The 26,154-nt window shown below is 42.0% G+C and overlaps 2 protein-coding genes across 6 annotated transcripts in view; both read left to right on the top strand.

Annotated features, from left to right (window-relative positions):
- The first annotated feature begins 100 nt into the window (after positions 1-100).
- On the top strand, positions 101-1,291 carry c6h15orf61 (chromosome 6 C15orf61 homolog). Of its 3 annotated transcripts, none has more exons than XM_034587682.1 (3): positions 101-205; positions 474-900; positions 994-1,291. In XM_034587682.1, the coding sequence occupies exons 2-3, from the start codon at positions 534-536 to the stop codon at positions 1,119-1,121; spliced, it is 495 nt and encodes a 164-aa protein (XP_034443573.1). In that variant the 5' UTR covers positions 101-205; positions 474-533; the 3' UTR covers positions 1,122-1,291. The 3 variants fall into 3 exon arrangements, with proteins under 3 accessions (XP_034443573.1, XP_034443572.1, XP_034443574.1); XM_034587681.1 differs by having other exon boundaries at positions 191-297; XM_034587683.1 differs by having other exon boundaries at positions 191-275; positions 468-900.
- A 7,945-nt stretch (positions 1,292-9,236) lies between these two features.
- The window catches only part of skor1b (SKI family transcriptional corepressor 1b), a 35,680-nt gene continuing 18,762 nt past the window's right edge, over positions 9,237-26,154 (top strand). For 2 of the 3 annotated variants that reach the window (XM_034587675.1, XM_034587676.1), the window contains exons 1-2: positions 9,238-10,799; positions 11,427-11,535. The gene's annotated coding sequence lies outside the window, so the exon portion shown is untranslated. Of the gene's footprint in view, positions 10,800-11,426; positions 11,536-26,154 lie in introns of all 3 variants that reach the window. The other variant, XM_034587677.1, reaches the window with a different exon arrangement.

Raw genomic sequence — 26,154 nt, forward strand, 5'->3', positions numbered from 1 at the left:
ATCTGTGTGTATTATAGGATTGCCTGGTCTGGAGTAAACAGTAGTCTGAGCACATGGAGAACATCCGGTCTCTGAACAGGTGAGTACATATTTCTATACAGTCTCTGGTCCTTATGCATGTAGGTGATAGTTGTTGTTTCTGCTGAGCAGGAACAGCGGCGCCGCGCTGCGTTTCCAGTCGGATGACTTTGGAAGGAGTACCAGGTCAGCTCATGCAGTGCTGCAGAGGAGCAGCTCTGTTCTACTGTCTGCTGGTTTAAATCATGTTAGGATTCATAGTGTGTGTGTCCGGACAGGTAGCTCTGTGCACGGGGGTGTTGTCGCTAGCTTTAGCCAAGCTCACAAACACGGGCTGTGTTGTTTGCTAACATTAGCCCACGCTTGTTTCCCATGTAAACAGACCGGTGAGCAGCAGCACGCTCCTTCCTCCTCTGCTCTCAAGGACGTGTGTTGTGCATCAGCTGACTTCAGGTTTTCTGTGCATTTAATCTATGGCTTCCCAGGGAGTCGCTCACAGGCGGTGCAGGTGGTGAATGACTCATCTTTCCGCACGAGTCATGACGGACTTCTTGAGGACGGCGCACCGCCTCTTTCTGAAGCTCGCCCTGTTCCCCAGCTCGCTCTGCAGGACGGGCCCGCGGCCGAGCGCCTCCGAGGTGCTGACCTGCCACCTGCTGCAGCGCCGCCTCCCGCCGTGGACCTCGTTCTGCGTCCGGTACAGCTCGGTCCACAACGACCAGTTCGGTCTGTCCAACTTCAACTGGCCAGTGCAGGGGTCCAACTACCAGATCCTGAGGACAGGCTGCTTCCCCTTCATCAAGTATCACTGCAGCAAAGCACCTGCACAGAACCTGGACTTTGAGGACAGGTTTTTCACCGCGCTGAAAGTGATTAATCTGGGTCAGTGAATGCATCTGCTGCCCCTCGTCACTCATTTCAGTATATTCCTACACTGCAGACTTCCCACACTCACTGTGCACCTTGTTCTTGCAGGGATCCCTTGTTTGGCCTATGGCATCGGCTGCTGGATGGTAGTGGGAGCTTCAGAAACAGTGCAGACCAGTGTCGGACCTGTCACAGTCTATTTCGCCTACAAAGAAGACGAAGGCTCACAATATTAAACCGAGAACTTTTTTTTTTTAATCGTGAGATCATATGTTATATATTTAGTTGCTGTATTTACAGCATTTCCTCAGGTGGTGTTTTCGGGCATCCGCTGTCACAAGTCTTCTCATTGTGTGAGAGCACAGGTTCAGTTGTGTTTTAATTATTAAAGATTTAAGGTTGTAAAGGAGGGAGTCACTTATGCATGTTATTGCACTGACATATAACACGGGCAGTGTTGATTCAGAAAGCTGACTGCATTTACTTTACATTAATATTTAATGTAAAGTTCAGGAATTCTAATTAGACTGTTGGACACAATGTCTTTACTGACCTACACGTTTCATTTACTGCCTGCTGTTAATGTGGGTGTGTACACTCTGTATTACAGAAATTACTTACAATACTTACTGTGTTGTAAGTAATTTGTGCAACAAATATTAAAGTACCAAATGGCAGCACAGGGAATTTTGACGACAATGGGGACTTAAAATGATCAAGATCAACTAAAAAAAAATGATAAGATGGTTCTCGCTTTGAAATGAATATCGAGTTGCATTATTTATTTGTAATTGCCATGCCCTTTGCTTTAGTATCTGTGACAAACACAGGAATGTAAATGACTGCAGCTCATTTATTTAAAGGTGAATTAGTGATCACTCTCCATGCAACAGATAGTCAATAGTGTTAGAGAAAAAACCGGTGACAAGACAGGTCTGATAAAATAGGTTTTAATTACCAAAGTGTGGCCTTTCTATAGAGACATCTACATCCCTTCCTTCAGGCCCTCTCTGGCCTTTGATTTCTGGTAATGTGCTTTGCTGACGGGGCACACTTACCTCCGCCGCAGAGTCCTGCTCCCTCCGAGAGGCAGGTTGACAAACTGCCATATTGATTTCTTCACCCCTCAGCATCTCCTACTAATAGCGTTTATCAGCGACCTCAGTTTTCTGGCCTTGGCCTCTTCGTTTTCAGCAACAAAGAAACCAAGCGAACAATTTCTTGTTCTACATGTAAATCAATGCACCTTTTGACCTTCTCTGCTCTTAAAGGTTATGGGATCCACCTATTGGCTCCTGATGGTGTACAGCATCTTCACGGGTGACGTCCTATGCACAAGCATTTACATTTAAATTATATTAATAACCGTGCAGCTCCTGAAAAAATCCTATCCCCTTATGAAACCACATTTAAATTGGTTTCATAAGGGGATAGGATCTAGATTTTTATTTGCAACAAATGCCCAAACTCATAAATATCAGTCTCCTTAATATACTGGATGTTTTTTATCACGATCCCTGAGTTAGTCGTGTGAAATTTTGGAAATGTAATGGGTTCTCTCTTGGCGCATGTCCCATCCCGCCACCAAGTTTCTTGGAAATCCGATCAGAAGTTTTTTGATAAATCCTGCTGACAATCAAACAAAAAACATGGACAGGGCTGAAACCATAACATTCTCAACGGAGGTTATAAAAGAATATCAATAAAGGTGAAATTTTCCTTCCTCAATCGGAGGCTGCGTACATTTGTAGGCCTAACGAGAAGGCTTATTGGCTTAGCCCTTTAATTAACAAATCATTTATCCAACAGTTGTTTAAGGCTCCTGAATGTGCAGTAATTTGTACATCTCTTCAGTTACCTTCCAGAAAAACCCCAGGTTTTTATTGCTAACAATGCAAACCTTTGCCATTAGCACCAAATTTCGAAACCTCATGCAGAATTCATCTGCGAAATCCCGTTAAACAGCCTGATGACACCACACTATCTCGTAATCATGCTAATTGCCTTGAACGAGGAACATTTAGACACACTTATGGAAATCTGATCCATAGTATCAGGCTGCACTTAAATCCCCCTCCTTTCATTTCCAACCTTTCAGCAGGACTGACAGTGTGCATGGGGAATGCTCAGGCAACCATGTCTTAATTACTCATTGACCCTTTGACCCACGAGATGCATTGATACCACCGTATACAGCCAGACCCACAATTGCATGGGGTTGCGGCGGACTGCAGCTTAGTGTGTGGCTTTTACCGGGTGATGGGAGTCAGTGAAATCTAAACTGTGCAGCAGGTGAGCACATTGTATTTGTTTTCAGGGCTTCGTCCTAGAAGTGAAACTGCAGGGGAGGGCACCCCATCGGCCCGAGCAGAGGCTAAGCATTACACATTGAACCTCTTGTCACCGCCGGGGCAGTTCCAGGGCATCCTGACAGCAAATTGACTTCTGTAAATTAACAAAATATATCGGTATTTGGTGTGAGATTGATGCCTTTTAATTGTAGCCCTGTATTGAAAAGTCTAAATTACCCAGCACACATCTAACATGGTAATGAACAAAGAATGAATGCCTGTTTGGCACGTTTAATTGCACGCTGGAGCTGGTAATAAGTTTTGTCAAGGTGAAATCTTTAAATACTTGTACTGTTTAGGATTTAGGTAAGTAAAGCAAAACAAGTGCTGGAATTGAGTGTAGTGTTGCTGTAAATTGTTAATGTTTAGCAGAGAAATTGCTAATCAACTTGCACAGACTTGTAATTATCTTCTAATTAGCTAATAACTCATCAGATTCTTCCGTGTTAAAAGATAAAAAAGCAGTCCCCACCATGTTGACTTCCTTGAAATAGGTGATGCAGCTGATTCTTAAATCAATTATTTAGCAGGACAAGTCACACCATGTTTTTTTTCCCTCTGTCATATAGATATATAGCTTGGCAGAAACAATTATTGTGTGAACAACCCCTGCAGCTAATGCTGGTGAGGTTATCATTATGAAGCCTCTGGATCGGCCAGCAGCTCCATCTCCGTGCTTGCTCCACGATCAGCAGGGGTACTGGAGCCATCACTCAGATCACTTTAAGGATCACGACGGAATTACATCTTAATACACAAGTGTCAGCCGACAGTGTCGCAACGCTCCCTTCGACGTGGCATTTCTTTTTTTCAAAATTATAATGAGACGACCGAAACATACAGCTCATTACTTTTCAACCAGAAGGCATATGAACACTTTGAGCAGCTTTGTAAGCGTTAATAAAGGACTTTGATATTTTAAGTAATCAAATATTTAGTTTTGTTGTAGTTAAAATATATTTTCAGTAGTTGATAATCGTTCACCTCTTGCCTTACCTTACATTTGAAATACCTTTCCTTTTATCTTTTGGAGTGGGGTAGTGTATTGAAGCCATTAAAAATCTATTATGGTGTATTTCTTCACCCAAGGGATGACAAGGAGCACCATAATTCTTTTCTTTACATCCCCCTTTACTTCTTTATCTTTATGACATTGTGTGTGTGTGTGTGACAGTAGGGGAAAGGGGGGTTATATGCCTGCTGTGCCTATAAGTGTTGCCAAAGCTACTGCCAGTGGGTGGCTAAAATATCTGTCAGTCATCTTCTCTGGCTTTTCTGCCTCATGACCACTCTCATCCGACATCAGGACAAAGTTTTATCAAATAGAATTTTCGGACAATTTTCATCGAGGTCTTTTATGATTTACTTCACAGCAAAAACATGATAAAAATGCTAATTTTGTATCCGTAGAGTGGATCTAAATTTATTTCGTTTAATTTATCATTGTCACTGCTTATTCTGTGTTTAGTCGATGCCCTTAAGCCTGAGCACTTAACTTCCAGCCAAAACCTCCTTTTTTCTGGAGTTGAAGTTGATTATTGCTTTGTTTTTCTCTCTTGTTGATGATGTGGTATCATGTTCACTTCATTCATACTTAATGCTTACTCTGTTGACATTAAGAGAGTAGTGGATTTTAATAGTTTTTCCACGACTTATCCGCGGAGTTAAATGAACTATCCGTTTTTATTATATATTATGCAGTATTTAAAGTTTCAGCTCATTAAAAAACAGACGCCCTCCACACACCCCCAGGCTGTCTTTTACCCCCCACCAGCATGCAGTCGGGCTCCTCTTGCCACAGGCTCTGCTTGATCTGTTTTTCCTAAGTCAAAAATTGAAATACTCCGAAATATTTATTCATTTGTTTATGCCTTTTTCTTTCTCCAAAGATAAGAACAGCCTAATGTGTTTGTAGCCCAAACAAGCGGCATCGGTGGATCACAAAAGGTTGATATTGCTTGGTTTTGTTTGACAGATATAATTCATTGCACGTTCATATATGTTTTATCAGTTGCTTCAAGACAAAATATCTCATATGTATTAGTAATACTGTATGTACCCTAATTTTGCACCAGACCAGGCCCCTTGTGATTGCCCTGCTTCCTACATGCACAATGTGCAGCTACCCACACAGCAACTCAATGCTAGACTGGAGATTTACATTAAATACACTGATACTGATGCTGCATGCAAACACAGAAATGGAATAAATCAATTTTGTTCTCAGAAATGCTTCACATACTTTCTGATGCAGTGTGATCTCCAATCTTTCTGCAAATGAGCTGCGGTCCCATGTAATGGTTTCTGCTCCTCGTGGGAGGCCGGTGTCTGAGAAAAGCTGCTGATTGAGGGGGAAATGTAATACAGGTGTAAAGCAGACTTGATAGGGGTCTTACACGAGGGTTATGCATTTTCACAGCGATATACATACTGTTACATATTTATCAAAGAATATGGAATCTGCTGGCTTGACTCTTTCTGGCCTGCAGAGATTTGCGGGTTTCTGCTGGAGTGTTAATTCTGGCAGAAAGGGTGGCTATTATGTTGAATTAATAGGAATTAAGGGCTTAAATTGGTTAAGTAAGCACTTCATTAATCGTGACTGGATTGCTGTGTGAGAGAGGTTTATAGGTGGTGTAGAGTGCTGGTACTTAGATGAAAGAAAAGGGAGGGAAGGTGTGGATGAAAAAGCGGGATGGTGCTCAGTATGTAGCCAAGCGATCTCATATATATCACATAATAGAGAACTGAAAAGATTAGTTGATTCATTAGTTAGTTAATCAAAAACCAATTGGCAACTATTTTAATAATTGAATGATAATTTTAGTCATTTATCAAGCAAAGTAGTGAAAAGGTGTTGGGACGCTTCAGGTTCCGACTCCTCCAACTGGAGACATTGCTGCTGGTTTAGTGAAAACATTTTGGTTTTGGACTTTTGGTCATAACAAGACATTTCAAGACATCACCATGGGCTTTGGGAAGTTAAAGCTTTTTGTGGCCTTTTTATAGCTGTAACAATATTATTCTGCATTTTAGCCACTGACTCAGTGAAAACCTTTGTTGCTAGAGTATAACTGTGCTGACTGTATGCTGTGTGTATTGTCCTAGTCCAAGTTCTGTGTAACGTTTGGGACTTTTATTCGACTTTTCAACTTTTACTACGAGATACAATTTTAAGGGCTTTCATTTGATTAAAGGCTTCTTTATTCTGTTAATGCTGAAACCATTGGGCAACCGTTCAGTCAGGTAAACTTTGGCTCTCAGTTCGGACACAGCATTAGCAGCAGTAGGTGAAGTTATGGCGTAGGTCAGTTGGAAGCGTCTGCCTTACTTGACATGCCTCCCCTAGCAAAGCCGGACTAATTGAGGTGTGTTTTTATCTGGGCTTGCTAATGATGATGAGGGTGCAGGAGAAGTAGTCTGTCCCCTCAGGCTGAGGAATAGCATGACTTAGCCAACCCTCTGTACTTATTGTCCAACAAAGGGGGAATTCACTTAATGCAGTGTTTCAGAAAAGTGGATAATTGTGGCCACAATCAATAAAGTAACCGAGCGGAAAATGAACGGTGTGTGCAGTGTAGCTGTGTTGTAGATATTTGACAGAAATCGAAAAAAACGCGAGGTTCTTGTTTTTTTGTTTGTTTGCTTCAGCCGAGTCATCAAAAGAGAGGTTGATTCCAGTTTCTGCCTGCGATATGCATATGCAAGCTGGTAAAGCTGCACGTATTTACTTTGTGTCCATGTAGGTGTGACCAGGAGCACGTGTGTGTGTGTGTTTGTGTATATATGGTGGAGGGGGTAGGTTTGGTTGGATGAGCCACATTGTTCCTGTGCGGCCTACTGACATCGCTGGAGGCCAGAGAGGGATGGAACCTGAGAGGGGTGACAGTGATAAATAGCCCTTTTAATAACAGCTGCCCCACTTGGCCAGCTAGTCCCAGTCAGTGTCCTCTGTGTATTTATGCCTATGTTTATTTATGCATCCATAGCATGCAGGAAATCACCACCGCAGGGGTACAATCATTCTTTTTTGTGGTGGGGGGATTGCATCGGTTTAACTTTGGGAGGAGGTAAGCCAGCTCGTCTTAAACCAAGCAGATATTCATTTAACCCTGATCTTGATCTGCTGGTATGTCTCTGTGCTGAAATATAAAATAAATATTCTCATCTGAGATGAGATGTTTTTGTGACGTAAAGTACAAACAAAAGTTCTGACTGTGCAAATAAAGATAGGTTTATACTTCCATGCGCATGTCATAGTTTTGGACTCTGGTTTGGTATTGGTTCCCCTTGCGGTGAAGACAGTATTTTATTTTGAAATCCTATTTTCCTACTATATTTGAGGACAAATTCAGTGTTCAAAACACCCTGCAAGTCTTCTTAAAGGAATCTGGATGTGTTATTACTTTGCACCATAATGGTTAATCTTGTGCTTTTTACTGCCTTCAATCTGCATGGCTTTTACATTTTTGGTTTCATTGTTGCTGTTTGACTGAAGTCAAAAACCTTTTGTCTGCTGAAATATGACCTCAGGCCCGGGCCTGTGAATAGGGAGCGGGGAGGCTGTAGATCAGAGGTGTCAGAGCTTCTTCCCGGAGGGCACCGCCGGCGCTGTTCTCGCTCCAACCACTTCCCTCCCTTTAATTGGTTCAATTAGTTAAGTATCCATATACATTATTGTGTATGCATTTTTCATGAATCTTCTTAACGCTCTGTTTAAACCGAACAACTTCCGGCTATGATTTGCCATTTGGATGAACGTCAAGGAGACTAAATGATTGCGCTAATTGAGTAATTAAAAGCAGATGTTAGAGCAAGAGCCAACAGCATACACTTTAAACACTTTGCCCTCCAGAAAACCTACAGTGTTTTTGACACCCCTGTTATGTATGGTTATCCCAGAGGTGCCTCTGTAATAGTTACAGTTTCACCCTTGTGATTATTCAGTTGAAGTCTTTGCTATTGAACCAAGATGGTGTTTTTATGCTATTTTGGCCATGGGAAATGGTCTGGAAAAGAAAAGCCCATCATGCTGCCTAATGGCCGGACTCAGTGGTGCACAGATTCAACACGAGCTCTAGACGGGCAAAGCATGATATCTCTACACTTGCCATACCACTGTAGCCCCCCCCGCTGTCCTGTGGTGGGACACTGGTAGCCTGTACGAGACTCTTATGAGGGACATGATGTTATGTTGAAGGTAATTAACGCTGGAAATGTGCCAGTAATGGGAATCAGTGTGCCATCAAATCGCAAAGGAGCAGAGTCCTTTTCCGTGGTTTGACAGCTGTGGTGATTGGAGCAGTGCTGGAAGGCTTCACAAAGTGCAGATCAATAAGTAACAATTTTCCTATTAAAGAAAAATTACCTGGACATTGCACTAAGATAGCTTGTGGCTCTTTCACTTCAGACCAGTTGTGTACAAGGCTTCTTGTTAAAAGAAGGTTTGTGTCATTTAATCTGAGATGTTATTTGCTTTTCAGTCCTTCTAGTGTTTGGTAATAATTAAGTTTTTTTTTTTTTTTTTAACATGGATTGGAAAAAGGTGAAGCTAATGTTGGACCCCTTCTCCATCCTAATAAGTGAAAGTTGTTTATTGCAAAACAAATATTCTGCCGTCACATAATTTTTTGGTTCAGGTTAAGTAAGTAATTTCCCCATTACAACCAGGGATGAATTACCATTATGATGACATGTCTTTTAGACATGTTTCATGTTTGAATCAGATCCTGAGCAGAACATTTGATTAACACCTAATGTTTTACAGGGAATAATTAATGAAACTAGAATGGAGCACGTATACCTCCGCCAAGGCCCAACAGTCCCTTTAAATTCAATAAGGCTGCACCAAATTTCACACACTCGTACATATCAGTTCCCTAAACATGATCCATGAATTATTATCTAACTATTTTTAAAGAAAGTTATAAAACAGTTCCTGGATCCGCTCCCTCATCAGTTGTTTTGGTGTAATCTTGCTTAAAAACAAACTAACTAACATTTAAACCAACTAAACAACAAACGGACAGAGGTAAAAACAACCTCCTTGGTGGAGGTAATTAGTTAGGTAAACAGGTTTCAAAGAGTTTTTACAGAAGTTTACTTGCTAATCCGATATCTTTGAACCATCCTTTATGTCACAAGACTAAATAAAACCAAGTAAACAGTGTTATCACTCATTTTCCCTGGAAAGCTGGGGATATTTGTGATCATCCAGACCCTCTGACACTGTCTTATAATGGTTTTCAATTAAACGTTTACTGTCGACCCATTTTCCCAAATAGTTTATTTTGGCTGTTTCACCTGTGAAGTCATTTGAACAGAGAAGCTAATAATTGCCCACCTATGCCAAATGTAGTCAGTTAAGATGTTCTAAAGCAGCAGAGAGCGTTGATGGCAAATCTTGTTTTAATAAATCTCCAGGCCACTGGCGTGGCTAATGAACTTAGTAATTACTCATCACTGGTTGGGAGAGTTTAGCCCGGGTGAGATGAAAGCAGTGGCTGCTGGGAGCCACAGGAACGGCACAACAGGCAACAATCAACACAGTGTCTGCACAACAATCAATCAAAACTGTCAGGCCCTTAACACTCACAGTAATTTGCTGTTGTTTTTCAGAAATGAGTACACCTTGTAAAATGTAGCTAAGATCACTTTCCCAAACACCTTGCAGCACAATATGTTTAAACCAATGGGATCTGTGCCATATGATTTATCACGTTGCTCTCTGAAAAATTATTATTTTTAGCTAAGGAACTGTTTCATGGGCTCAAATGACTCCACTGGAGCTTGAAGTCAGTTATTTTTACAATACACTGTACTGTGTGGTTAAATGTTACTTTCCTTCAGTGTTTTTTTTTTGGGCTTAGTGTTACAGCTCAGTGGTTTTTTGTTATTTGCTTTGCTTTGTTTTTCACTTTAATGTCTAGTCAATCATGCATTTCGTGTTGTGAGAATGAGACGATATTACACTTTGGTAGCAGCTCGACAAACAATGACATATATATGAAACATATGAATAACAAAGCAGAAGTTTGTGAGTTTGTTTATTTATTTATTTATATACACATATTTATATTTTTATATATATATATATATATATTACAAGGAATCAGTAGAGACAGAACTAAAATAAAGTGAGGGGATAACTCTATCTATCTCTGTCTATCTCTCTATCTCTCTATCTATCTCTCTCTATCTATCTACTCTATCCATCCCACGTTGAAACATTTAAATATGAATAGTCAAACATTTAAATATGAGTCGCTGTGTTTTAGTGAACATCTGTTAAACCACAGTGATATTTAAATACGAGTCAGAGCAGGCTGGTGAGTAACACTGGACTATTCACAGATGCTCCTCTGCACAACTCTAAATCATGTTTCTTAATTCCCAGAGCCACATCTCAATCATACTCCTTGCTAATTTGAGAGTCACCCTCATTTCATTTTAAACGATTCATTTTTGGCAAATTTGTAAATGGCCCTGATGTGTTCTACAATTTAGTCAATTACTGTTTCAGCCAGCAGGACTCCGGGGACCAGGAACATACATCGCCTGGAGGTACCATCTCAATAATTGTTTCAGAAAAGTTGGGAATGGATTGCTAATGCTCTGTTCCACTTATTGAAATGTCAATTGGAGCCAAGACCCTTTTACTTCTCCTCTCACTCTTCCTCGGTGCAGTATGACTGCTTCACCTCTCCTTCCCTGTGTCCTAACCATTGCTACAGGAGTAAAACTGAATTTGATATTTCCTCTTTCCTCTTTCTACTTCCAAACCCTGTGTGTTCACGTGACGACTCTTTTGATACGGTTTATTTACAAAGAGCTCAACAGAACAGATTAGCTTCTGGAGGTTTCTCTGAATAAAACCATGACTTGCAGCTTTGCTGTCATTTGTGAAATAAAAATGTATGATTTGAACTGCTGTATACTGAAATTGTAATTAATTGATAATTAGCTGGATAGAATTAAGAGATGATACTAATCCAAATTAGGTCTTAATGGGCACTAATTAAGTGGAGAATCCTTCTTTATGGAACCAAACAGTGTGACCTGCAGACCCCAATTAATTAAGCTATTATTAGCCATTTCCCCGTGTTTGGCTGATCTGGATCTTGTTCAACAGAAAGCAACATTTGTTTCTAAACTGTGGGAAATGTGTTCCTGTTTGTTTTTTTCCTACAGCTTCCTCCCGTCCTCCGAGCCAATTAACCTGTGACGAGCCCGGTGGTACAACGCTGATTAATTAGAGCAGGGAAGAGATGCACACATGACGCTGTGGAGAAGCCCTCAGGTGAGCACATGTTAGTACAGGCAGTTATCTGTTGGCTTTATCCACACGAGTGGGAACTGAAACACGGTGAAGTCTTAGTCACCCAGACACTAAAAAACAGCTTAGACATGAAGAAGCTATTTGGTTAAATGGCAAACTGTCTTCAATGTCATAATAGAGATTCGGATGAGATAGTCGAACTTTTTACTGTTATCACTAATATCACATTTCTCCATTGTTATAGGTAATATATTTACATATTTCCAGAATAGAGGTGTTCAACAGGATCATAAAGGACACAATGTAAAACTCATTTGCATCACAACCACAGTGGAGCGTGATGTCTGCAAAATGCTTCAAAATACAGATTAATTATAGTGATTAGGTAAGTGAAGTACAATACTTTGCAATTTGAAAACCATGATGAATGGCAGATCTGCAAATTATCCAATTCATAAAACATTACCAAAGGATAACAGATACAGATAATTATTTATTAGTCGCGCTGTGGGGAAATTTGCCATGTTACAGCAGCAAAGGGGATCGTAAAAATAGAAAAGTAATAAATCAATAATTTAATATAATTATATCAATTGCAAATAAAAACCGAAATCGGAAAAATATTGTTGAGTTCCTTAATATAATGACAACTAGTTGAGTGATGTTTTCTCAGTAAAAATGCGTTCAGTTGTTTTCTTTTGAACTTGAATATTTAATTGCATTTGCTTTTTAAGTACAAAGACATTGGAAAACCTTTGTGAAATCATTAAAGATACTTCAAAAATGACTCAATACCTGTTATAATACATCAGTCCGAATGGCACACAGTGTATATTACAGTCATGGTTAATAACAGGGAATAGATATGTGTGTTTGTGTGTGTGTGTGCTGTGGGTCAGCTGCATGTGTCTGTTCTGATTACTGGATGGGTAATTCTGTACTTCTGTGTGTAAGACCTTCAGCTCTATTCTATAATTAACTCTTGCCTGCGCCCATCAGCTTCCATTCCACACTTGATGTGTCCATAGTGACTGTTACATGCAACCAGCTTGCCATTCAGTATGTATTAAGCTGTCAGAGTGGGCTGCTCTCCCAAGCCGCCTGTCTTCGCTGAACAACCCAGCCTATTAACTCCTATTGACTGTGACACACATGTCCCTCCAAAATGAGCGGTTCCGTATTGATTTTTCCTGAGCTCTCCTCACTTCCCCCTTTCACGCCGCCAAGGGTGAGATCTTTATCCTGACTGATTGTATATGTTCATCGTATCAGCGCGCCGTTGTGCAATTGCCATTTCAGACCCATGGACCCCCGCTCTGTGCTCCTGCTCCTGTGCATCACGGCTCCTTGTATGCAGCCGGGTCTCAATGAGACAATTAAAAGACCCGACTCCCCTGTGTCCTCTGCAACACCGCGGTCAAATGGAGCCGTAGACCCTCCACACGACCCATCGTCTCCCTCCAGCTTAACACAGCACACAACATAAGACATAAGACATGACAGCCAGCTCTTCTCCCCCCACTAACAGACTGCCTCCCAATCAATGGAGCTGAGTAGAAGGGTGCCATATCCTCTCAGTGACGCTCTCTCTAACGGCTGCAGACAAAATGAACACTGACAGCAGGTATCGACGTCATATCAAGCTCCGCCATTGAGAGAAAAATGATTATCTGCTGCTGGAATCAGTTATTGACACGCTGTGGAATAGCTTCCCCTCCCCAAGGGATTTATTGATACAGTTTATGGTATATAAATATTTATCTAATATGTGTCTGAAATAGATTTGTCTAGTTAAGGTACACAGTGCGTCTATGGTTAGCCCACGGAGGGCTATCAACCCTTCGCTCCCGCCACTCAACCATGACTCTGCCTTTCCCTCTTGTTGGATACTGTTTTTACAGGCAGCATGAAATTGCTTTGGCTGTTGTGACTCGGTCTTGAAGTTAATAGTAAAACATGTTGTAATTATATTTTATAGCCACTCACTCGAGAAAATCAAAATGGCTTTACACAGGCCCTCGTACCGTAGACCTGCCGCGTGTCACGACATCACTGCAGGAGCTACTCAAACCCTAAAACATGAGGAGAAATGCCTTAATCGGAACTGTAGGAGTCTTAATATTTTATGTGGAATATTATTATTTTAATTTTTGACAGCAATGCAGTTCATTTCTACAGCATATAATGAAGCATGCGTTTAGACACTTTGGATTTTAAGTTTTTGAAGTTTGTGCCATTGTGTGGCTGCAGGTCCAAACTGATAACTGTGAGTTATACAGACATCATGATATTACATGTGCTATTGCAAATGGTTAGATACTAAGTTTGTACACCAGGTACAGAGCAGCCAAGACATGAGCACCTATGATCAGTCTTTTATAGTCAGCAGCAAAATATGTTGCTTCTGTTTCAACAGCTGCGGAAAAAGACAGTTTTACATTTGCTCTAATGCTTAATACAGCCCTTTTGTCAGATCTCTTCTTTGTCACCTGTCCATACTATGATTTAGCAAATATGGTTCATTCTTGAATGCAACATCTATTGCTTGTGTGTGTGTGTCCTGGAACAGGGGCGGCTTCTGTTGCTCTTCACTGTACAGATTGTAAAGTCTCTGAGAACAAATTAGTGATTTGTGGTATTGGTCTATATAAACAAAAGTGACTTCACTTGACTAACAGCCGTGATGGCAGGATGTAGAGACAGGTCACAGCATTTTTTGATCTCCTCGTCTTCCTCACTTGAGAATGAGCTTTGTCGCTTTTTAATTGTTTACACTTCAGTCACAGCTACTGACAGAAAATTCTTGTTATGCAAATATGAAAATGGTCCAAAATGACTATTTCATTGTAAACTGTATTATCTTCTTTCATTTAAGAAAAAGTAGATTGCAATAATTGTCAATGGCCAAGAGAGTGATCAGTCTTTTCCTATAAACCAGCAGAAACTGAAAACCCACAGGAACTACTAGTCTTTTGTTGACACCAGTAACTCTCAAAGAAATCCAATGTGCACCATCTCTGGGCCATTTCAGAGAATTCTTCATGTCCAATAATTCCAGTGTGGGGACCTCGTTTTCACAATTCTCCTCTGACAGCTTTTATCAAAATCAGATGAAACAATTCCAGCCAAACAAATTTGTCATTAGATTTGTCCATCAGCTTCTGCTCCCTGGTATTATGGTTTTATTGTACAGCAAATGTTATATTGATCTCCCGCCTCTCACAGCAGCTGAACTTGAGGTGACCCGCCCCGATGTTTAGAGGTGGGACAATGCAGCCTTGGCGTTTCATCATTCAGCTTGACCTTTGCAAATTTGTTAGTTAGTTTCATCTCATTTCTGTGAAAGTTGATTTACAGCACGGGCAAAGGTTGTGGGTCAGCGCTCCAGCCGCTAAAAGACAATTAAAATCAGATTATTCTGAGGAGTGTTTTTCTAACAAAGATGGGAAATACATCAAATGCAGTGATATTGTGTGATATTGATTTTTGCGGACAAGCACATGGCGGAGTGACTTTTTCTCCCCGATGATGCACGACCGCCGCCCTGTGAACATGACAGGCAGTCTCAGGTCAAATACCTCCGTCTCCCATCCTCCGCTGTGTCTCTATTACAATCTGTTGGCTCTTTGGCTGACTTATTGACCAGCTCTCATGCTTGTTACTCAACAGAGGAGTAGTTTGCTGTGATTGATACCATGACTACTCTAAGACCTCTCTAAGCGCGCCCCCCCCCCACCCCCCCCCCCCCCCCCCCCCCCCCGCCCGCCTCTTTCCTCTCCAAATCCTATCTGCGGTTTTAAAGCCATGAGTGGGTTTCATTAATGGTCTCTCCTGTTTATGACACCATAATTAGAGTTGAGGAAAGGCACCTAACTACCACAGTTCCACCATACTGAGAAAGTCAATAATGCAAGCCCAACAACTTCTCACACAATTGAGCCCTGTGGAAAATCTATATGCTCTGCTGCTCTATGTCTTTATGGCGCCGTTTCAGAAGAAGCCACCTGATTTGTTAGTGTTTTGTCCTCCACTTTTAACTAATCCCACAGAATTGATTATTAACGCCGGCGATATCATTTAGCTTCCAGCAGCCTCCACAGAATGGATGCTGTGTGGGATGTTTCCTCTGTTTTGCTGTGTTCAGTATAGCTTGTGAGGCCTTGTGGCCATTTACCTACTTTTATAATTTGTTTTGTGCTCCAGCTCATGTACATGCAGTGACTCCTGTAAAAACCCAACCAGGCTGACCGCCACGCCTGGTTTATTTGTGTGCAGCAGGTCATGGGGGATATTACATTAGATTGCTTTTCCAGAAAATAATTCTGCCAGGTGGTCTGTTGGCCTTTACTCTGTGTATCTGTCAGCCAGGATCGTGTGCACTTACACTCAGAAAGAGAACTGTTTGAATACACACAATTACACCCTTGTTTTTTTACTCACCCATCTGTCTTTTTAATTAAAACAACAACCAAAAAACAGCTCAGGGAGTTCCAGTGCGTGCAAGAGAATATGTGCTATTGCAGACTGCACCTTGGATGATGAAAGAAATATGTTTGCTTTCTCCTACGAGCTATTTTCAATTGAACATTTTATCCGTGTTAACGTAAATTCAATCATCCAGGAACAACACCGCTACTTAAAAATAATTTTCCAGTCTGGCACCTGTGTCAAGCTCTTGAAGTATGTTTTGTGTTTCCTCAGTCACAGGTTAGTTTGAGAAAACAGCTTTTGGGGGGGGGGGGGGGGGGGGGGGGGGTGTCGAGCCGAAAAGTGTGTAAGGTCTTTAGATGCTAAGCAGATGAGGTCCCTCTTGAGTAAAGACAAGTCCGGTTTTTATTTATTCATAACCCAGCATTGCAAAGTGTTCCTCAGGACTTCACAAAAAGAAGGGAAAAAAAGAACAGTGGTCACGTAAAGCACTAAAGTTCAAATTAGAGTAGGATTTTGGTCTTGGTCCAGTGGTGCTGGAGTGTCAGTATTTGTAACAGAGCTCCCTGTTCTCACTGAGGGTCATGACTGTCATCTGATGGGCGCTTTAGAAAGCTCCATGAATAGTTGATGTCCAAGCATTCACTGTGGCCCAGACATGGATGTAAATAAGATGCAGGTGACTGGGACACCATTTCAAGGGTCAGGCTGACTGCAGCTCGGTTTCATGTGGCTTTGCTATTTGCACATTTCCCGATAGCCGCACAGAAACAAGAGTAAAGATGTGTTCATACCGACAATAGTGCTTGAGTATAGAAATAAAGCCCTCCCATTCATTTGAAGCCGACAAGAGTAGGCCAGGGCTGCATTGTTCACGCAAACCACCTGACCACTAGTTTTGTATTTTGTACAATCCTATTTGATAATGTGAGTGGTACTAGATTACTTGTAAAACTGACAGTTGTGTTGATCTGAAAGGAAATGTATCTAGATAACAGAATACAAAACTCTGGAACTGATCAACAAGTAGATGGATACAAAGATGTTTCCACTTCCTCCCACTATCCAGAAATGAAGCCAAAATATCCTGGATACAAACACTGGCATCTGGCGTGCCTGCACGGTAGAGATCAGAGATGGGGCAGCGGAAGCACTAAACACAAATTACACCTGTGAGTAATAGGAATGTTATTCCAGTTATTTGTCCAAATTATTACACACAACTTTTGACCATATGATGGCAAGTTTACCAATAGGATTCATCAATGGGGACTATGAATGTCTGAACATGGGTAATGACAACCATCCATCGGTGGTTTTCTGGACCAAAGTGGTGGACTGACTCGTCTCCATCCCCAAATATAACCCCTTTTATAAATGCTAATGGGAAAATTAACCACTCCTCCAAGTTTAAGATTATAGGTAGCAGTCATGTTGCAATCTGAAGGCAGTGTTAATGAGGCCAGAAAAACATGTTGAGATGACAGCAGTCTAATGACTAATGAGTATACAGGCTCTGGTGTAATCACAACTAAATGCCAGACACCATAAGGCCTGGTGCATAATGGCTCCAGATTGATATCTCCATCTAGTTTTAATTAAGAAATCAAATTTTTTTGCTTCACAGGTATTGATTATAGGTTAAAAGAAGAGTAATTGGTCAAACTAAAAGTGAAGAGACGACCCTGGAGTCGTGAGTGGACAGTGAGGGATTAACCCTGACAGACCAAAGCCAGGCAGCCACACACTGGTTGGCTACATTGCTTTATGAAGATGATGAAGTTAAGTAAGGTGAAGTTGCACTGTAGCTGACAAATTTGAGTTGAATAGCAATTATGATAGTTACCACTCAGGTGCAGAGTTTGGTCATTAATCAAAACAGTCAGTCAGGAACCTGTGAAGCAGTTTTGTGAGTAAGTGAATCCCCCAGAGTGAGGAGCGTCACTCACTTTGCCGGGCAGGAGCTGAGCCGGTGCAGGTAGCAAGACAATGGATGTTATCTATCATGAATAAACTAGGCCTCAGAGAGCCGAGCGACCGGCCTGGCTCCACGGAGCTGAGCTGGACCCCCGAATGGGACCTTTCCCCCAGAGACCCCACACCCTCTGGCCAGTCGGCCCTGCTAGATTAAATGTTATCAGCTTGGAATCCAACATGTGCTTGTGTAAACCTAAACCAACCCTAGCTCATATCAGATCACCCTTATCTGGAAACCTAACCTGTGTGACTGAATGAACCAGTATCATAATTAAATCATCACTGCTTCGCTTTTACTGTGCTTGCAACCCTAACCACTGCAGGAGAGGGGTAAGAGGAGCGTGGCTGCGCTCGCCTGCGATGACAGTGAAACCAGGAGCTGAGAGCCGCCCTGAATGGTTTAGAAAGGAGGGAGCTGGGGGTGCGACAGCCACCCCCTTAAACACCTGCTTAGACCTTATCTGGATATCTGTGCTATCACTCTCTTAGTTACTCCTACATTGCCCTTACTTACCGCACTCCTTTTAAACATTGTTCATTACCTTTGAGGAGGAGGGTGCAAATCTAGTTAATAACCTGCAGATTACCTGCTCCTTCAAAAACCTATATATGTCTTTCATTTGCCGTCAGATACTGAATGATATTGAATCCCCATCCTCCAACAAACGGCGCTGCAGCGAGAGGCTTGCAGTCATGTCTGCTCCTTGTTACCTTAATATCCAGTGGCTTGTTGCGCAGCTTGTGTAATGACTGTGGACCTATCAGAGCTTGTCCTGTTGAAGTGAGGATATTAAGGAGGGTAGTTACAAAGGCCAGACTTTAATTTGACCTCTGTCTGCCCTCTTCTCCACTGAGGTGGCTCGCGGAGGCAGACCTGTGGTTTGGGCAGTTGGTGATGAATGACTGTATTTGTTGGGCAGATTGTTACAGTTCCACACTAATTGAGGGGTCAACACAAAGAGCAAATGAGGTAATTGAGTCACTTGACTGTGGCTATAGAGCTTACCACTGCTCTTTTGACCCTGTAGCCTGCCGTGAATTCTACAACACAACAGCCTCTCACCTCTGTTTTTTACTGTGTCTTGCTTCCAAAACATGTTATTCTCTTCTATATTAGTCATTTGCACGGCAATGCATGTTATCGTTTTCTTCTTGACCTCTTTGTGACTTCTTCATGATAGCACTCATTACATGTAATGATGATAGGGAATCATTTACTGATCAATATAAGCTTTAGAAAATGTCTCTTTTATTTCAGAGATATTTTCAGAAAATGTGTTTTTGGACCATATGTTTGTTTGACCCATGACCCTCGACCAAAAGTTACATATCGGGAGATACCATCTGAAGTAATAATCCCTCTAAATATAATGAAAATCTGTCCATGGTGTGTTGACTTACTTTTACACACATACACACAGAAGGGATGAAAACAATACCTTGCATGCACGGTTGGGCATATAGGATAAAAATGGTAACCTATCCTTTAAAGAAGGATCATTAAGTGTTTTCATAGGACTACGTGTTGAAGAGTCTGTAGTGCAAGGATTTGTTTTATCACGATCAAAACTCAGAGCTTTTATTTACGTGTCAATTAGATTGATTAGATCGTATCCATATTTAAAGTCAACCAATGTCGTCATCCAGTGTTATTACACCAGATTCTGATGACTCTATTTAGTGTCCCCATTAGTAATTAGTCACTCCAGTTTTCTTACTCTCTTCTTGTTTGAATTGTCATTAACATTGACATAGACGTTACATAATGGATAGGGCTATAACTAATGATTCAGTCTTTATCAACTAAAATGTCAAAATGCCCATTATATTTCCGAGAACCGGAGGGGATGTCTTTCAATGTTGTGTTTGGCCCAAGCAACAGTTTAAAACCCAATGATATTGAATTTACAAAGATTGGACAAGTGGGAGCCAGACAATCACTGTTCACAATGAATTTACTGTTTTGTCTCTATAATAAGAAATTATGATTTTTATCATCTATCCGTTTCCTCTGCTTTTGTGCCTCATCCTGTTGGAATGGTTCACTGTTACAGTTTTTACCCTCGGCTGCAGAGATGTTTAGGCTGAGCCTCGTACCGGTGTTATTTTTGCAGTAGTGGTAGAGTTTGTGGTGAAGACAGGCTACAGTATTATTGGATGGGGTTTAATGGATCTGTTGGCCTTTGCATTTGCTTTGCTCCTGAAACATGCGCTCGGCTGAGACTTGGGCAGAACACCATCCATTTACACCTAATGGCCATTGCCTTTGGATGTGGTGAGTTGTGAGCAACATTGCGTGTGCGCGTGTGTTTGTTTGTGTGCATGTGTGTGAGAGGTGAGACAGAGAGAGAGAGAGAGAGAGAGACGCTACAAGGACAAATGCATTCGGCATTTAATGAGTGTGGGCCAAAGGGAACCTGGGTAGTTAAAACTGAGAGTTGGCAAGACTATTTTGTCCCTTGTTACCTGACTCTTCTGTTGCACCTTTAAACTGCAACATGCCACTAAACTACTCTGATGGTCTCACAGGACAGATGTGGAGGCTGCAACCCTGTGTGAATGGGATTGATAGACCACATTAAACTCTGAGCTTCATTCTGCTTAAATGCTTTTGCACTCTAAAGCTTCTCCGCTATATCACTGCGGGAAGACTTCAGCCTGTGGAGGATTTATCCATGAGCTTGTTTGGGCGTTGCTGGGACTATATATTTAGTTGATATATGGGTTAACAATCATTACCGACTTGTGTCTGTTAATTATATAAAATACTTGAATGGAAACCAAATCTACATATATATCCCAAAAAATCTGTTTAAAGATCCACCATCTTACTCGTTACTGAGATGTGATTGTGTCACTGCACAGAAATGTGGATGTTGTAATTACCATTTGCACAAACAAGACAGCAGCTTCATTGATATGCTGCCGCTGATAAGGCAAGAGCTTGGCAGCGAGACAATGGCTGAGGCCACCAGGGGCTCTTCAGCACTAGGGACACGGGACCGTCCTGCCTCCTCCGTCAATGCAGACAACCAACAAAAGCGGCCGTCATTCACAGCACACTAGCATTTTTAATTAATTTTCAGTCAGCTCTCCTCGGGGTGCGCGTGTGTGGTGATGTTGACCTCAGATCTGCTCATGAATGTAGCTTTCTCCTCAGCCCCGGCTGACAGAAGGTCAGTGGTGTTCGCTCCCTGAGCCGGAGCCCCCTTCTTCCTTCTAGAAAAATATACAGAATGTGTCAGAGATCAATAAGGACATTCAGTCAGCCTGGTGTAATCGCATGCTAAACATGATTCGCAGAATAGATTCTGAATGTTGAAGCTTTGTGTGGTGTTAAGCCGTATGAGGCCCTTGTTTTGACAGTTGCCATTTTAATTGTCTTTATCGTGACGGTGTCAGTTATTGGCAGAACCGTCAAAGCTTATTAAGCTTAAGATATAATTTCACATTGTCAAGTTGCTTTAAGCGTCCACGGTTAATCGTTTTAGTGTCGCTCTTGCTCGCCATGCAAGAGTACAAATCTGGACAGCTTGTGTCTAATCCGGATCAGAGCTGATCAAATTGCTGGTGTCTTAAAGGCATTCTGATTTGGATTAATCCACAGGAGTGGTCGCACCGGTGCGCTTTGTAAATCTATAGGTCCTTATGTTTCCACCTTGGACCCCCGCCGTGCTTTGGTGATCTGCCGCGGCTTTGGAGGATGAAAGGAAGTGGGACTTCTTATTTTTGTTGAACGTGCCAACTGTGTTAAAGGAGGCTTTTTAAATAAGTGCCCTTGACCTATTCTTAGGTTTATCCCCGTCTCCTTTTAGCCCTCTTTTGTCTCTGTGGGGGCTAAATTTAGTCTGATTAACTAATGGATACTGTTGTTAGACATTTGGGTTTTTTCAGGCGACTGTGGGCTGTGATCAAAGCCCTGTCATCATGTGGGTTGCTCTTCACCTTGGCTTTGCAGAAGGAGATTAAACCAGCAGTCCACCGGATCTGCACGCTTACATTACACTGATGGCTGGTCAAGATGGGTTTCAATCATATCCTCTTCACCTTTATTCCATGTTCTTCCCTCTTTCTTAAGCCCAACTCTAGACTTCAACACGTCTTTGGTTTAGGACAACGTTGAATCCATGTGTGTGGGTAAATGTTTTGGCTAATCTAGGAGGGTATCACTCGAATCTGGCCCCGGTGCCCGGCTAAGATGTCCTCTGGTCTCTAAAAGCATTAGATCTAATGGTGGACCATTTTGTTCACAATTAATAGGGCTCCCCAAGAGACCAGGAGCCTATAGACTTGTGGAAATACTGTAGCAGCCTTCAGGCAGCTGGCTAGATGTGGCTTTCTTCCCCGTCACTCACATTTGTCGTAATGGCACGAGAGCCTCACTGGCTATTCCCCAATGCTGTGTGTATGCACGAGTGTGTGTGAGCGCACTGCCCCAAGCATGTCTCATTTCAAGTGCTGTCACTCCCTGCTTCCTGGCATCTATTAACACCCACCATTATCATGCTAATCTACATTGTATGATTACATAAAGTAATTTATGCACACTTCTATTCCATGGCTGCACAGGGATGCGTGCACCCATTGTTGAATGTTTTAAAAAGAACAATTTGCGATCATAGCATTCCTTTTCTCTTCCCTTCTCCTTTGAATCTCGTCCGCTTTGCCTTCTCGCACTTTCCCTCACTTTCCTTTTACTTCATCAACAAATCCGTAAAAGGGTCTCGCAAAGTTTTGAAGGCCTCTGCCTACTGAGAAAATAATAGCTAAAATCACTAACTGAGCCATGCTGCTTGGTTCATGAGGAGACGATAAGTTGAGATCACTTTCCTCGCAGTCCTCCTCTGCTCCATATCGAAAATGGTAAGAATGTGTTTCGTGTTGAGGGCAAGAGATGAGCTCTCTTCCTCATTTATTCACAGCTAGTGGAGTAATTAGGAATGCAGAGGGCTGTTAAATTAAAACTGAATTGCACTTATTAACATTTTAACTACCAACCCCACCCTCTTTAGACACTAAACAAGGACAGTTTCAGCTCTAATATGCCTGTAGAATCCCGCTGAGGGGACTCTTTATGTATCTCTAAAACAAAGACGTTCTTTAAAGTAAGATCTCCCTTTTGTTTAAACAACCAAGCATTTAACATTCAGTGTAATATGCCAAGGCTTCCTGCATGCTGTCAGGAGACACACCACCGGAGCTTCTCAAACTCTTTGCTTAATGGAACACTATTTGTGGTCAGATTGGATAGCTAATGGTGGTCCCTCTGAGGGTAACTCTCCAAATTAAATAGCATGGATTCACATCTGTCAGACAAAACCAGGAGGCTCTTTGTAATCAATGACCCAAACCAAGAGAGGCTCCACATGGGGCGCCTCCGCTATGATGGCAGCGTGTATAAGGAGCCGCCAGGGACAGAGGCAGCTCACCTGCACTAACAGCCACTGTACCAGGCTTGTGGAGCACACACTAGAACCTGGGAGGGAGCACCAGCAGGGTTAATGTACATTTATAGAACAGGTCAAACTACTTAAGCCAGGCACTGATTTATAATGGAGGAGTGCAATGTGACTAAACTGTAAAGGGAATTCTTGTTTTTCTGTGCAAACATTGCCGTCGGTGTTGTGTTAAAATGTTGAACCCCATTAATTTTATCACTCCCCCTCTCTTGTTTCTCTACGTCTTTAAATTTTGTTTGGAGGAGAGACTAGCAAGACCTCCCGCTGTTGTGGAGAATTTCCTCTCGTTGTTAATTTTCCCTGCTCCATATGGCGCCACAGACACTTCACCTGCAGGCTGTAGCAGGCCGCGCGGCAGCCAGCAGACATCCTCAGGCTCAGGCTGTCATTTACACAGGCCCGTGCATCTGTCTGAGCAGAACAGAGCACAACGGAACGGAGACAGCTTTTCCCTTCACCTCGCAGCCTGAGTCCGGCACCATCCACCTGACGAAATCGGAGGCTATTTCTGAAATATTGTGTGATGGAGAGATGGTATAGCAGGTTAAGACAAGACTCCCTCAATGCAATGAGCTCACGTCCTCACTACCAGTTTCCCAAAAGACAAGCTGGAAACGAGCCAGAGAGATCATGCCAAATCTGTGCATGTGTGTGTCTGTCAGTCTGTCTTTGAGTGTGTGTGCATGCATGTGTGCACACAAGTGTGTGTGTGTGTGTGTGTGTTTTCAGGGGGCTTGAAGTTTGCCTATGGCAGAGCCATGGAAGAGAGGGTTTCATCCTGGCTTGTCATTGATTAGAGAAGGGTCTTTAATTCCATCCCACCCCATGTTGTGATTCATTTGCATTCTGTGTCAGGAGGTAATGGAGTTTTGCTCTACGGTTTGCTCTGAAAATCTTGAAGATGTGGTCTAATGTGTATGCAGCCGCTAGCAAAGAGCTTTCTGATTTATTATGTCTCTTGTGTTGCCTCATTTTTCCCCCTTCTTCCTTATCTTTGGGTAGAACTCTGAGCTCTCCAACGGTTTGGAGAGAGAAGTGCAAACACTGTAAAGATATTTGTCATGATTGTTGTTTTACACCTTATAAAACAAGAAATCCCTGTGTGCCGAGAAGATTTACTATTTGGACACATTGTTAATTTCAGAACCATTTGTTTTTTTTCAGATTTAGGTTTCATGAATTCATCATTTTGAAAATAAGGAAACTTCTCACCACTCCTCATAATTTAGGTTTCTTAATTCAGATGTAATGTGAATTTACAACATTTCTAATTATTTGAAATATTTGAGGTGACAATTTGGTCCAAGTCTTAATATTAATTTTTCTTTGATAAACGCTGTGAGCGCTCAGAGTCCCTTGTCACTCCAGCACATGCCCTTATTTTCCATGAATCTTAAAAGATTCCCTTTCACAGAGCTCTGATTTCCCCATTATGTGTGGAGATGAGATATGAGGTTATGGGGAGAGCTACTGGTGGGGCTGTGGGTTGGTGAGTCGAGTTGGTTTCCTGAGCAAAGTTGGGAAAATGTGGTGATAAAAATTTTGTCAACCTCTGGGGGAGGCTGTGTTCAGGGTCACTGCTAAATCGGTGTGCCGCGGGCAAGAGGCCAGCCCATAATTCCAGCACAGACGAGCAGAGAGCTGACCTCAGTGCAGCTGAGGCCAAGACACACTGATTTCTGCCCACCTGCCGTATCATCAGTGGGATAACAATGAAGACGAGGGGACGGACGAGGGGGTCTCTCTCTGTCTTCTTCTTTCCCTTTCTCCTCGGCCCGTCTATGGAGACACCTGAACGTCCTTGCACGCTGACCATCTCTGCTTTCCTGGAGAGAATACAGCTGTTCACATAACGCTGTGCGGCTTTTCAAGTAGCAAATAGAATTTTTCAAGGCGTCCTCACAAATACTTAGTCTATTACAGGAATAAGTCAATAAATATCTAAAATGACAAGAATTGCACTCTTCCAGTTGCCATCCATTTCCGTCCACATATTGATTTTCTATTATATTAAAATGTTGCATCAACACGCAATCACATTAATACATCTTACCTATTGTGAGTCATGGCTCATTCATCTGATAAATATGTAAATTAAAATGCTTTATAGTTGATAGCCAACATTAATCTCATTTGGATGTCTTAAACCAAATTAAATGAGAAAGTCGAGCACGTATAGCAGTTTGGAAAGTGTGCCGTGAATTCATCTCTGAATTAAAAAGGAAATGAGCAGGGGACAGAACTTCTCTTTTTTTTTATTACAAATGTTAATGAAAAATGTTATTGACTTGAACAAATGGAGGATACACCTGGAAATGTATATTAAAAGCCCTTTCCAATTTCTCTCTCTGTGTAGTTTGCAATTATAGTTATTTCAGCAATAGTGGGGGAATTAATTTTGCGTGCAGACTGATAATGTTAGCAGTGTAAAAAGAATGGATATTGTGTTGGATAGGGGGTCTCTGGGTATTTACAAGGAGTGGAGAGAGCAAAGCTTTATTTAATTGAAAGAATTAATCAATAACGGCTATAGCGCTTTGTCAGAGAAGGCCTTGCGAAATGAGCAAGTAATTTACTGTGGACAATCTGCGGCCCAGTGGATGGCTGATTGAAGGCACGTATTCTGGGTGTGAGGACCATCAAGTGCAGGTAGATGCAGGTGGGACTCTTAAAAACTTAACAAATTACAAGGACAAGCTTTTTTCCGTGGACGGTTAGTGTCAGTGCTGGGGAGTGACAGAAAGGATCCGTCAATACATGTCTCATCTCCCCAACA

The sequence above is a fragment of the Hippoglossus hippoglossus genome, chromosome 6 (genome assembly GCF_009819705.1).
Source record: "Hippoglossus hippoglossus isolate fHipHip1 chromosome 6, fHipHip1.pri, whole genome shotgun sequence".
NCBI classification, from domain to species: domain Eukaryota; kingdom Metazoa; phylum Chordata; class Actinopteri; order Pleuronectiformes; family Pleuronectidae; genus Hippoglossus; species Hippoglossus hippoglossus.